Source organism: Schizosaccharomyces pombe (assembly GCF_000002945.2).
Source record: "Schizosaccharomyces pombe strain 972h- genome assembly, chromosome: III".
NCBI lineage: Eukaryota > Fungi > Ascomycota > Schizosaccharomycetes > Schizosaccharomycetales > Schizosaccharomycetaceae > Schizosaccharomyces > Schizosaccharomyces pombe.
This window is the reverse complement of record NC_003421.2, coordinates 631,416-643,241: the sequence shown is the minus strand read 5'-3', so window position 1 is coordinate 643,241 and position 11,826 is coordinate 631,416. Positions and strand designations below refer to the sequence as shown.

At 36.2% G+C, this 11,826-nt stretch overlaps 4 protein-coding genes and 6 long non-coding RNA genes across 10 annotated transcripts; 5 read left to right on the top strand and 5 right to left on the bottom strand.

Annotated features, from left to right (window-relative positions):
• Window positions 1-420: 420 nt before the first annotated feature.
• Window positions 421-2,366, bottom strand: SPOM_SPNCRNA.6953. Its single transcript, NR_196294.1, has one exon. It is a non-coding gene; the product is annotated as a non-coding RNA (long non-coding RNA).
• Window positions 707-3,159, top strand: taf5 (transcription initiation factor TFIID subunit 5). The gene is made up of 5 exons (NM_001022894.3): window positions 707-1,104; window positions 1,318-2,411; window positions 2,468-2,636; window positions 2,686-2,950; window positions 3,001-3,159. The coding sequence occupies exons 1-5, from the start codon at window positions 798-800 to the stop codon at window positions 3,095-3,097; spliced, it is 1,932 nt and encodes a 643-aa protein (NP_587902.1). The 5' UTR covers window positions 707-797; the 3' UTR covers window positions 3,098-3,159.
• SPOM_SPNCRNA.1148 lies at window positions 3,108-3,594 on the bottom strand. Its single transcript, NR_150001.1, has one exon. It is a non-coding gene; the product is annotated as a non-coding RNA (long non-coding RNA).
• A 24-nt stretch (window positions 3,595-3,618) lies between these two features.
• ccr4 (CCR4-Not complex subunit Ccr4) lies at window positions 3,619-5,807 on the top strand. The gene has a single exon (NM_001022893.3). It carries the CDS (start codon window positions 3,709-3,711, stop codon window positions 5,779-5,781), a length of 2,073 nt encoding a protein of 690 aa, NP_587901.1. The 5' UTR covers window positions 3,619-3,708; the 3' UTR covers window positions 5,782-5,807.
• Window positions 4,588-5,942, bottom strand: SPOM_SPNCRNA.6952. Its single transcript, NR_196293.1, has one exon. It is a non-coding gene; the product is annotated as a non-coding RNA (long non-coding RNA).
• Window positions 5,943-6,245: 303 nt separating this feature from the next.
• On the bottom strand, window positions 6,246-8,975 carry sec231 (COPII cargo receptor subunit Sec23a). Its single transcript, NM_001022892.3, has 4 exons — window positions 8,903-8,975; window positions 8,682-8,853; window positions 8,591-8,622; window positions 6,246-8,525 (listed from the first exon to the last, which is right to left on the bottom strand). Exons 1-4 carry the CDS (start codon window positions 8,931-8,933, stop codon window positions 6,481-6,483), a joined length of 2,280 nt encoding a protein of 759 aa, NP_587900.1. The 5' UTR covers window positions 8,934-8,975; the 3' UTR covers window positions 6,246-6,480.
• On the top strand, window positions 6,250-8,658 carry SPOM_SPNCRNA.6951. Its single transcript, NR_196292.1, has one exon. It is a non-coding gene; the product is annotated as a non-coding RNA (long non-coding RNA).
• Window positions 8,976-9,096: 121 nt separating the features above from the next.
• Window positions 9,097-11,170, bottom strand: mug111. Its single transcript, NM_001022891.3, has one exon. The coding sequence runs from the start codon at window positions 10,992-10,994 to the stop codon at window positions 9,588-9,590; it is 1,407 nt and encodes a 468-aa protein (NP_587899.1). The 5' UTR covers window positions 10,995-11,170; the 3' UTR covers window positions 9,097-9,587.
• SPOM_SPNCRNA.6950 lies at window positions 9,491-10,117 on the top strand. Its single transcript, NR_196291.1, has one exon. It is a non-coding gene; the product is annotated as a non-coding RNA (long non-coding RNA).
• Window positions 10,338-10,685, top strand: SPOM_SPNCRNA.6949. Its single transcript, NR_196290.1, has one exon. It is a non-coding gene; the product is annotated as a non-coding RNA (long non-coding RNA).
• Window positions 11,171-11,826: the final 656 nt, after the last annotated feature.

Below are 11,826 nucleotides of genomic sequence, written 5' to 3'. Positions count from 1 at the left end.
TCATCGCAACCTACTATTTGTAAATTTCAATAATGTAAATAAATATATCAATAAATAAATAAACCGATTAAGACTCAAAACCATACAAATCTGTAACAGGAAAAAAAACATATAATTTCTGATAAACTCATTTTATCAATGCTACATCAATTTTTGTTATAAACTAATGATTTTGAAGGAAATATGAAATTTCCCAATTTTTTGAATTTTTTAAAAAAAACTTCTACATTTTCCCTATTTAAATTTCAACCCAACATTTAGTTTTATTTTAATAAGGGGCCCTACTATAATTTAATTAAAAAATTATAAACATCCCGAAATTGGGATGAAACTTCTAAAAAAAAAGTAAGTGAAAGTTTTTAAAACCGAATTGAAAATCAAAAAAGAATTTTAAAAAGTATCTAATTGAAAAAGTTTTACTATGCAAAACTTTTATTTATTTATTTTTTTTTTCTAGCGTTCATTGCCTCGCAATCCTGTGTTGACATTAAAACAATTTCATAGACAGTTCATTTTTGAGTAGGACAAAAGAAATAGTAATTTAGATAGGATTTCGACATCAAAACGCTCACAGACACTGTGGAACCTTTCCAAATTTCAGTTATTCATAAATCCTGCAAATTCCCAATTTAGCGTGGTACACAATGGTATGTTAATAGACACGAACTCGACATATGCTACTTCCTAGCAAGTTGCTTTGAGCTCTGCGCAGGTAATTATATGAATCACGGTCATTTGTAGATTTATATTTGGATTCTAATTAATTTCTTCAAGCTAGAGTATTGGAGAATTTAACCATGTCTGCCACTAATGGGCCGCAACCGCAGGATCTGAACAGAATTGTTCTGGATTACCTTGCGAAGAAGGGATACTCAAGGACCGAGGCGATGCTTCGTTTGGAAGCATCGGGTTCTGGCGTGTCAGTAGAGGAGAAGTTAAAAAGCATTGAGGAAACTCCAGATGCATACACACACACGTATACGATCTTACGAGACTGGGTGGATAGTTCGTTAGAATTGTACAAAGCTGAACTTCACAGGATATTATTTCCTATATTTGTTCACTCATATCTTAATCTCTTGTCTCAAGATCATTATGAAGCTGGTAAGTTGGTCATATTGGAGGAGGTTACGAATTTGTTACATGTTTGTTTCGATGATCTACGAACAAGAGGGGTATTTGAACTATTCTAAATACTTATTAGTTTCTTTATCTATTGAGTTTACAACTTGTCTTTATTTCTGAAACTCATTCCACTTGACCACCCATATTTAATTCTTTATAAGGATAAATGATAATTTTACTAACGTGCTATAGCAAAGCAATTTTACGAACTCTTCAAAGACGATCATACTGATCTTCATGACTTTGATGTAAAAAACTTAAAATCGCTGAGTCTTCCAAGCCATGTCGCAGAAGACCGCACTGCTCAACAATACCGGCAAAATAAATATCAACTCCATTTTTCTAGGATAACATTTGATTTATTGCTTCATTTCTTATTTGAAAACGTTTCAAACGGTGGGTCAATTATCATTAAATTAATCAATCAGCATATAGATATCCATATCGTTCCCGGACGTCCCACCGTCTTGGAAAATGCTAAAGTTATCAATGAACAAGAAGGTATTACCGGCCAATCCTTTGAACGAGGAGATGCTCAACTTCAACCTGTAAAGCTGCAACAAATGCCAATGGACAAAGAAATGGAAAAAATTGTAGAGATGGACTTAGAAGAAGAGGATATGATGCACCAAAACGATCCAAATAACCAATCTCCAAAACTATTAAAAGAATTTAGAAAGCTGCATGAACCTAATGCTGAAGATGCTCCGTCTAGAGATTATATCCCTCTTCCTCCTCATAAAGGTGTTGATATTCTTTCAGAAGTTGAGGCTGTGAAAGATTGGAGTAAAAGATTACATCTTGGACCTAGAGCCTCCCTTCCTAGTGTTTGTATGTACACATTCCATCACACCAATAACAACATGAACTGTGCTGAATTTTCTCCTGACTCCACAATGATCGCCTGTGGTTTTCAAGAAAGTTATATACGGCTATGGTCAATAAAGGCTGACAAAAAATCATTACCTAAGTCAACTTCTGTAGAGGATTCAGATGGCTCAGTACGTTTACTGAGTCATTCTGGTCCTGTTTACGGCACCACATTTTCTCCCGATAATAAATATTTACTATCTTGTTCCGAAGATGCTAGCGCCCGGCTGTGGTCTGTTGACACAAAAACTGCTTTGGTAGCTTACAAGGGACATACTGGCCCGGTTTGGGATGTTGCCTTTGGTCCGTTTGGTCATTACTTCGCTACTGCTTCTCATGACCAGACTGCACAACTTTGGAGCTGTGATCATATATACCCACTTAGAGTTTTTGCTGGGCATTTAAGTGATGTAGACGTATGATTATTATCTTTTTTAAGAAATGTGTTTCCTTATGACTGACTTGTATTTAGTGCGTTACCTTTCATCCAAACTCCGCTTATGTGCTAACTGGATCAAGCGATAAAACATGCAGGCTTTGGGATGTACATAGAGGACATTCTGTTCGTGTTTTTAATGGACATACCCAACCGGTAACTGCTGTTGCGATTGCCCCAGATGGTCATACTATGGCAAGTGCTGGTATGTTATACATTTGTTATTACTAATGATTTTACTAATTTGATTAAAGACAGTGAAGGTCTAATTCACCTTTGGGACATAGGAACAGGAAGGCGTATAAAGACAATGCGAGGTCACAGAGGCAACATATACTCTTTGTCATTTTCTCGCGAATCCACGGTCCTCGTTAGCGGAGGGTCAGATTGTACTGTGAGAGCTTGGGACGTTTTCAAAACTAATTACAACAATCCTGTTTCTTCTTCTCTAACGGGAAGTGTTGTTACACCTTTCTCTGCTAAAACATCCACATTTAATGAAGTCAATTGGTCTACAAGGTATGAGAAAATGTAATGGAATCGATATATTTACTAACCTTCTCAAACAGTCCGGATCAAATGGTAGCTCTTTATACGAAGCAAACCCCTATATTTAATGTCTCCTTTACGCGTCGTAACCTTTGCTTAGCAATAAGCGTTAGTTAGATAAATAAACCTTTTTTGATCTTCAATATGTTTCTTCCCGTCCATACTTTAAGAAATTTGGCATTATATAAAAAAAGATTATAAAAAATTTAATTTAAATATTAAACATTATCTTACTTTACGATAATGAGTCAACAACTAACTGCCTTTTAACAACTTTGAGACATCCATGTATCGGAATCGAAATTAGGCTGAATAATTCATATTTGATGTTCCGGAAAAGCTTTTAATATTATAAACTTCATAAAGGACTTCTGATGATACATTATATATTAAATTTTTCAGTAGCTCCAATATTTACATAGACCATAACAGCGCTAAACATAAGCTAAAATAATTTCATGTTTGGACCCTAAATTATATTATTTAGAAAAAAAATTAATAATATGAATTAATTGAAAGCATTCATATGCAATTATATACCTAAAAAACGATTAACAGGACACTGAGTTTTCGTCTCAAATCTTGGTGGTGAGCTTTCGTATCCCACCTATAAGCTATCACGGGGTTCGACTCTTGCCGTTCACCAACAACCTCACTTTTATTGTATATATAGTGAATGTTGTAAATTAGAATTCATCTCGACTTTGATATTTTGCGAGATACCGTCTATGTTTAATCCTAGGTATACGCAAGGTACAATTTATCCAGGAGCGCACCCGGGGCTGTTGACGCCAGACCATCAACATGCAGCAATATTATCTGTACAGAATTCGCCAGCTTTAGAAAATAGTAATATTTCTGAACATTGGAAACAGCAAATTGCACTTGCAACTCAGTCCAGGTCCTTCAGTTCACCACACCAACGAGCTCATAATGCTGCGGCTTTAGCACGAAGTGGAGGACCTGGGTTTTCGATGAATTACAATGCTCGGACTGGAGCTTTTACCGGAGGCCCTAATGCTGCTGGCTTATCCTCGTTAGGGGGAAAGTACAATACTAGCTCCACTACTACAACATTGACGACCTCAACAACATTAAACACTTCCAGTGGTACTACCTTAAACAGTACGTCAAAAACAACCACTTCTTCTGTTGCGGTTGATGACCAAAAGTCGAAATCTGACTCTAAGAAAGAGAGACGGGATTGGACTTGTTTGGACCTTGGTGGTATTGGTTTGAGAAATGTGAGCACTGATTTATTTAAATTCTCTTTTTTGACTGAATTATACATAAACCATAATAATCTTACCCGATTACCACCTGAAATTGGCAAACTGAAGAATTTGGTTATTTTGGATGCCTCTGGAAACAGCATTAAAACTATTCCACCAGAGCTTGGTTTACTTACTGAGCTTAGAGAAGTCCTATTGTTTGATAATATGATTAGTGTAATACCTGCCGAACTCGGTACCCTTTTCCAATTGAAAATTCTTGGTATTGAAGGTAATCCTCTTCAAGACGTTTACAAGAATCAAATCATGGAAAGTGGTACTGCAGGTTTAATTGCTGCTTTGCGCGATGGTTGCCCTGTTGGCCCTCCTCCTCCTGAGCGTGGATGGGAAAAACTTGTTTCCGATGATGATGATGATGTTAATGACAATGTTTCAACCTCTGTTAGAGATTTAACGGCTGCTGATTCTAACAAGCCCTCTACAACATCTAAGAATCTCAAGTTTACTATTATGAGTTATAATGTGCTTTGTGAACGTTATGCTACATCCACATTGTATGGCTATACTCCTTCATGGGCACTCTCTTGGTCGTATCGCAAAGATTTAATCATGCAAGAATTAGGTGGTTATAATGCTGATATCATTTGTTTGCAAGAAGTTGATGTTGAGAACTATGATACTTTTTTTGCTCCACAAATGAGTTTGAAAGGTTATAAAGGTGTCCACTTCCCGAAAAGTCGCGTACGAACTATGAATGAGGTTGAACGTCGCATCGTCGATGGTTGTGCTACATTTTTCAAAACATCTAAATATGTCATGCACGAAAAGATGGTGATAGAATATAATCAAGCACCATCTCTTCGTAGGCAAGACATTAAACTAACGTCTAACATGTACAACCGTGTTATGACTAAAGATAACATTAGTGTGATTACTCTTCTTGAGAATAAGGAAAATGGATCGCGATTGATCGTTGCAAATTGTCATATTCATTGGGATCCTCAGTTTAGGGATGTCAAGGTTATACAAGTTGCAATGCTCATGGATGAGATTGCACAGGTTGCAACAAAATTCCGTAATATGCCTTCCAAGATTCCTTCTGACCAGTTAAAGGATGAAAGACCTACCTATCCCGAGTATTTAAAGATCCCCATCTTAATTTGTGGAGATTTTAATTCCGTCCAAGGCAGTGGTGTTTATGACTTTTTATCATCTGGTAGCATTAGCCAAAATCATGAAGATTTTATGAATAATGATTACGGAGAATACACTGTTAATGGACGTTCTCATGCATTTAATTTGAAATCTGCATATGGTGAATCTGAAGCTCTCTCCTTCACTAACTATACACCTGGCTTTAAGGGTGCCATTGATCACATTTGGTACACCGGCAATAGCTTGGAGGTAACCGGTTTGTTGAAAGGAGTGGATAAAGATTATCTTTCCGGCGTTGTTGGTTTCCCTAACGCACACTTCCCTAGTGATCATATTTGCTTGCTGGCCGAGTTTAAAGTGAAACAGGAGAAGACACCCTTACCTTCATCAAAGTTTAACAATGATAAAAAATGATTGTTAGTTTTTGTCGTGTTTGTAGATTTTAGAGTGATACTTAGTAGCAAGTAGATGGATTTGATGTATGATTCTGCATTTCGCAAGTACCAGGTATTTGGTTAAGTTTACATAGATATCAAAGCAGTGTAATTTTCCTTGTCGTAATAATTTGAATAGATAAATTGTAAATCATTGAGGTTTCGTTTTTGTTTACGTAGTTATTCGTTTTACTTTTATTGGAAATTAGCATTAACAAGGGGTGAACCGCCACACATCGTACTGATGGTTTGCATTAAAACGTTGATTTTTTTATTTTCATAATAAAAATGAGCTTCGCCATTTCATCAACATTCAACCATCTCTAAAAATCGATTGTGTTGAAGATATCCTTATTTTGCTCAACATAACTTCACAAAAAATTCATAAAATATTTATCTATTTTAAAAAACCAACAAATTACAACGAGCGTAATACTAGAGAAATATAACATCAGTAAACGAAATAATATTGATAAGCAAGACTATGCTATCCTAGACTCAAGCCAAAAGTGCTGAAATTTTAATCATTCATTAATGTTTATAATAGTCAGCTGGAGAGACCAAGAAGTTTATCAAACATAAAAAGCTTTTTATTTATGAGAATCACCAAAAGACTAAACTTCTTAAAAACGATGACTACAAGTAAGGGCTGGTAGTTTATAGATTTCATAAAGTGCATTTATGAAACAGCTACGGCAAGTTTTTTCAGATGACTCATGAAGGTTTGTAAGGAGACATCATCAGTTAAAATAGCATGAGCAGGTGGAGCACCATACATAGACGTAGTGTTGTGCGTTTCAGAAGGATTAAGGCGAGAAAGAAGAAACCGTGCCTGACTGCCTCCCTGGTCACAAACGATAAATCGAGGGATCGGGAATCGATCAATAAGCAACTCCGCTGCTTCGACTCTAGGAGCTTCTAAAAGTTCTTTTAGGTTTTGGTATTCAGGCTGATTTTGATAGCCAGCATTTCTCCATTGGGCTATAGTGTCCCCATGGAAAATTAGAATATGGAAGAAAGTATCGAGCAAGAGAATAACATCCGGTTTTACAGATACAGCGTCCAGCAGCACTGGAACGCCACCAGGGTGTTCGAAAGAAAATGATTGCAAGGTAGGTTGAATCATAATAAGAGAATTGTTAACATCTTCATGGTTGAGCATGTGACGATAAAATGCAGTCTCATCTGGTGAATTGTTAAAAACTTGCAGAAAGGGGCTACGTCGTAAGTAATACATAAATTGAGGGTAAAGGGTAAATTGTGAAGAGAGACGGAAACTTGACGGATCATCTTTTCTATACTCAGCAAACTTTTGACAAAGTTTGATCAGCATTCGGTCGGTCCATCGAAGGACGTCAGGTCCATCATCGACTTCCGCTTTGAAAGCTGCAATACGAGCCATAGCAACAGCAGCAGCTTCTTGATCAAATGAATTTACGATCAATGGACTACCTCCATCAGCAAAAGCGCGAGCCACTGTTGTTACACGAAGTCGGAATGTGTTTGATGAATGTTGATACAAGGTTAGATATTGTACCAAACCTCGAGAGTCCCCCTGAGGGGCAGAGGCACTTTGAGTAGCTACTTCAAAGTAAATGGCATAAGTGGACTTTGGTGATATACCACACATTTTCCAACTATTAGTGTTACCAAGGCCAATTTCGATATCGCCAACATTTTGTGATTTCTTGTTTAGGGATACTGCGTGGCCGATAAGACCGGAAATTTTCAACTCCTTAGTTGTAAGGACCTCCATAGTTGCATTAAATCCAAGAAGCATATTATTCAAAGAATCACGACCAAATATTCTTTGAAAACTTTGCTTAAAGATAGAAGTAGTGAAAGAATCAGATAGAACAAGGTAACCCCCAGTGCTAGAAGCCAGGCTTTTCATTTCCATAATTCCGATTTGATCCAGACATCCGGCAAGAATGTCTACAGCATGTCCATTGGCGCTGACACGTTTGGTAAGGCCTTCATAAAAGCGCAGTGCCTTCTTTACGTGCTTTGCCTGGTCACGTTCAATGTCGTGATGCGAACGAATTGGCTCACGAAGTTCGGTAGAAACAACAGTTCCAGGACCAACGGTGCTAGGGCCACCAGCAAAAAGCATAATATGACCACCACTGTTGGGACAAACACTTTCCATCATGCTTACAGAAATGTTCAAAGCGGTACCAGTACAACGTTGAGGACGTCTGTCATTGGCAACAGGCCAAGAATCAGGTTGTAGTTGTTCGAGGATGTTAGTAAGTTGAAATTCACACTGTTGAATGGGAAGGAGGAAGCGCGATGGAGCAGCCGAGCCTTGGAAAGAGCGAGCTTGTTGTAAGGCGACTGGAGAAACATTACTAGTGGGCAAACCAAGCATTTCCTGAATCTGCTTGGAAGTGTAGTCCTTAGATCCGCGGAAAACATAAGATTTAGAACATTCAGTGTAGCCAAGTTCATAAACATCTACCATGGTGCCAAAGGTAACTAAGCCAACTAGGCATTCAGGGGGGAGTAAGCTTAAGCTAATGATTAAAGAATCTTTTAAAGCTTGCAAGTTTTCTTCGTCCTGGCAGACATCAACCACGAAAAGAAAGACTGGAGTGAGTTGGGGTGGTCTGGGCAAAGTATATTCAATCGTAGAATATTCCGGCAATAACTCAATTGGCAAACTAGTATTGGAAATGTCCTTATATTGAGGTGGTAACATATTACGTTGAAGACAAAATGGACCTAGAATATATGTCAGAAATCCCCTCTTGATCATTGAAAACTAGCTAAAAGGAATGAAGACTTACAAATCCAGAACTTTGCACGAGTGTCAATATGGCTATAATGTTGTTAGACATAGTTTGAGGATAGGTTGATGTATAAAACTTTGTTTCTTACCAGTAGGGATTTAAAACAGCTTTGCATGGAGCCTTGCAAGTAACAGGTTCATATAGAACAGGTGGTAAATCAGGACGCTCATTTAAAGGTTTGTAAATCGAAGCAATAGGAACGATCGTTCGTGAACTTTCAATTCTCGTCGATGGAAACACGTTCCAGGTAAAACGAACTCCTATAAACAAGGTCAGTGTCTGTTCTTATTTTTTTAAAGGACTACTCACCGTCACGTTCTTCGATTTCTTCGAAATTCATGATTTCTATAAAGAACCACAACCGGACTGTGTGGTGGGGTGTGGGTAGTGTTTGGAACACTATACATATTATAAAACATTACTATGAGGAAAAAGAATAAAAGCAATGAAACATAAATAATTATATGAATTTAATCAATAAAGAAAAATAAATTAAAATTATTCACGAAATGTCAAGAAACAGTGAGAACGGCGTTGCAGTCATCTTTGATGGAAACTTATCTACTAAGCATACATTTAGTTTATTAAACTTCAATTTAATTAATTATATAAAATTTTTTTATGTTGTATAGTTGGTTGTGTGTTCTAATGTAATGACTTGAAACAATCATGAAAAATTAAATATATGATGCTGGTTGGAACAAAGATAAGAAAGGATGTATTTTTAAAAGCGCATATAGGATCCGGTGGAGACGTATAGTATTATTATATGCGAGTTTTGTGAAAAAAGTATTGGTGACGGCTGAAGTTAAAAGTGGTGACATTCAGTAATCAAGCGTTAGAAGAAAAGAAGAAATTTGAACTTTTTAAAGAACAGGCTTGCTTGAACCAATCGATTGAATGGATTGGGAATATATATAAAGTCAATGCTTATACCGTCTTGAAGATTTAGATATTCAAATACTGCTTCAATACCTTGGGATTGTTTGATTGTCTAGTGGTAGCCCAGTAAAAGATAACTAGAGATGCTACCTAGCAAGCAGATACATATAGGCCCAATAAAAAAGTAAAAAGAGCAATATTTGAGACAAACGATAAAAGCAAGTGATTGAAAAGGATAAGATATGAAGGTGGCAGAAGCCTCCAACAAAGCCGTAAATTTCCAATAACGGTGTGGTTTGTCATTAGGTACATATGCGGCCACAAGCCCATGTATGGAAGGACCAATAGAACTCGTGATGCCGTAGAATAAAGCTAGACATGGAAGGGTTTGTGCTGTTGCAAAGTAAAGAATAAAAATGATCAAAGTAGTGGCAGTCAAACCGATTAACATAGTTGTTTTCATCATGTGAACAGAAAAACCACCAACATAAGTTAAAAACAGACATACTGAACAAGTAAGAAGAGATCCAAAAGTTTTTACAGAATTGATAAATCCGACTTGTACGATAGACATGTGCATGACTATCAGTTGAAACTGTAGATGAATATCAAAGAAGGGAGTTAAAAGACTATATAAGAAGAAACAAAGAAGAACAATAGGTATGGGGAATTTATATGACCCATCAAAAGAAGCATTAAGAGCTTTAAAACCTTCAGCATTCGTTCTTGAAACGGGATTTCTCGGAGAGTCATTTAAGCCATTTAAAAGAGGTTGTTCTTCGAAGGAAGAAGGAGTGGTATTTAAAGCGTTATACTCAACCTCTAAATTTTCAGTTGCATTCAAAATCGGTTGTCCTTCTTTTTGAGCGTAGGAGGTATATTTTGAAGAAAAGAAAACAGCCAATAAAGAATGAAATACAAAATTGATGAAATGAATTGTCCAAGATATCAAATATAATTGTAATAAACTAACACGAAGCAGGAGTATGCTACCGAGAAATGGTCCAATACAACTGGAGACAACAAAGATGCTATTTAGGACAACGATGAAAGAGTTTTCGTAGCTATACAATTTGCATAAGGATTTATAGCTTGCGTTTAATGAAGGGCCGGTACCACTGATTCCTAGTAGAAAAGAAATTGAAAAAATAACAAAATATGCACACGTTGGAAAATCATCCATGTATAGAATAGAGAGTGTAGAAGCAAAGAAAAAGTACTCCTCACCAACCCAAGTTGTAAAAACAGTAAACCATGGCGTTAACTTCTTAATTATCGTTGAGTAGAATGGAACAACAACCAATGCAACTAAGTACTGCAATAAGCAGGAAGACGCAGAAACAATTGAAAGCTTTTCTCCAACCAAATCGATGGGAATTTGATAGTATTTTGCTAAAAGAAGCTGCATTAGTCTTAAGCAAGTTACCGAATTCATGGAAAAACTTGTACAGTCCACAAGATACCAAAGGTAAATTAAAACTAACGACGGACGGCATATCTTCATTTTTTTGCTTAGCATTTTATAAATAAATAAATCAGGGAACGGGAAAATGTACAATTCGGTTACACACCATTCTCAGTTTCTTTTTTATTCGAATTGATTAGGCACTATCGATTGTACGTAAAATTACCATGCGAGGGATTCAATTGACAATATTATCCTTTAATTCCAAGAATTCGGTAAAAGACACGCATACGAAACAATTGAGCGTGAAGAAAGTTTTTAAACTAACAAAATACTAGAGGATATCCGCAGCCGGGAAAAGTCGGGTGCAAAATTAACGATGCAGACAGTATACACCCTCTCTGTTTTCTCTTAAAGAAAATATTTTCAGCTAAATTGCTTCAAAAAAGGTAATTACTACAAACGAAAACGGAGAGTGTATAAACAGCGCATCCTAAAATGTTGAGGTAATAACAATGCCATATAAACAAATTTAAAAAACCTTTTTATTGTTGCTTAAATCTTTAATTTTACTCAGAAGGGCAATAAAAATTGGATGAATACAGCCATCATCGGAGAATAGTATAATTCGTTTTGTTAGACGTGGTTAATTAACTTCTAAGGATCAAGCTTCCTAGAAGCAATTCAACTTCATTTATTCAAATCTTAAATTGAATTAGAGAAAAATATTACTAAATATTTATGTGAAATCTATTTAAAGATAATTAAGACTATGTTCTCAGCTCAACATGAGTTGGTTTTTTATTCAAACATGGAGTATGAGATATGATATAGCCAACTTTTTTAATTTTTTTGTTACTTATTTAGGAACCATTTTGTTTTTAAAATAAATAAATTTTAAATAATCGAGAGCGTTAAAAAGGGAAAATTATGTGTTTCTTACTTC

Coding starts and splice junctions, on each gene's coding strand:
- mug111 (NM_001022891.3), bottom strand. CDS start 10,994: ATGCTAAGCAAAAAAATGAAGATATGCCGTCCGTCGTTAGTTTTAATT.
- ccr4 (NM_001022893.3), top strand. CDS start 3,709: ATGTTTAATCCTAGGTATACGCAAGGTACAATTTATCCAGGAGCGCAC.
- taf5 (NM_001022894.3), top strand. CDS start 798: ATGTCTGCCACTAATGGGCCGCAACCGCAGGATCTGAACAGAATTGTT. Junction 1,105..1,317: donor TCAAGATCATTATGAAGCTG/GTAAGTTGGTCA, acceptor AACGTGCTATAG/CAAAGCAATTTTACGAACTC. Junction 2,637..2,685: donor TCATACTATGGCAAGTGCTG/GTATGTTATACA, acceptor ATTTGATTAAAG/ACAGTGAAGGTCTAATTCAC.
- sec231 (NM_001022892.3), bottom strand. CDS start 8,933: ATGAATTTCGAAGAAATCGAAGAACGTGACG. Junction 8,854..8,902: donor AGAAATCGAAGAACGTGACG/GTGAGTAGTCCT, acceptor CCTTGTTTATAG/GAGTTCGTTTTACCTGGAAC. Junction 8,623..8,681: donor GCTGTTTTAAATCCCTACTG/GTAAGAAACAAA, acceptor ACAACATTATAG/CCATATTGACACTCGTGCAA.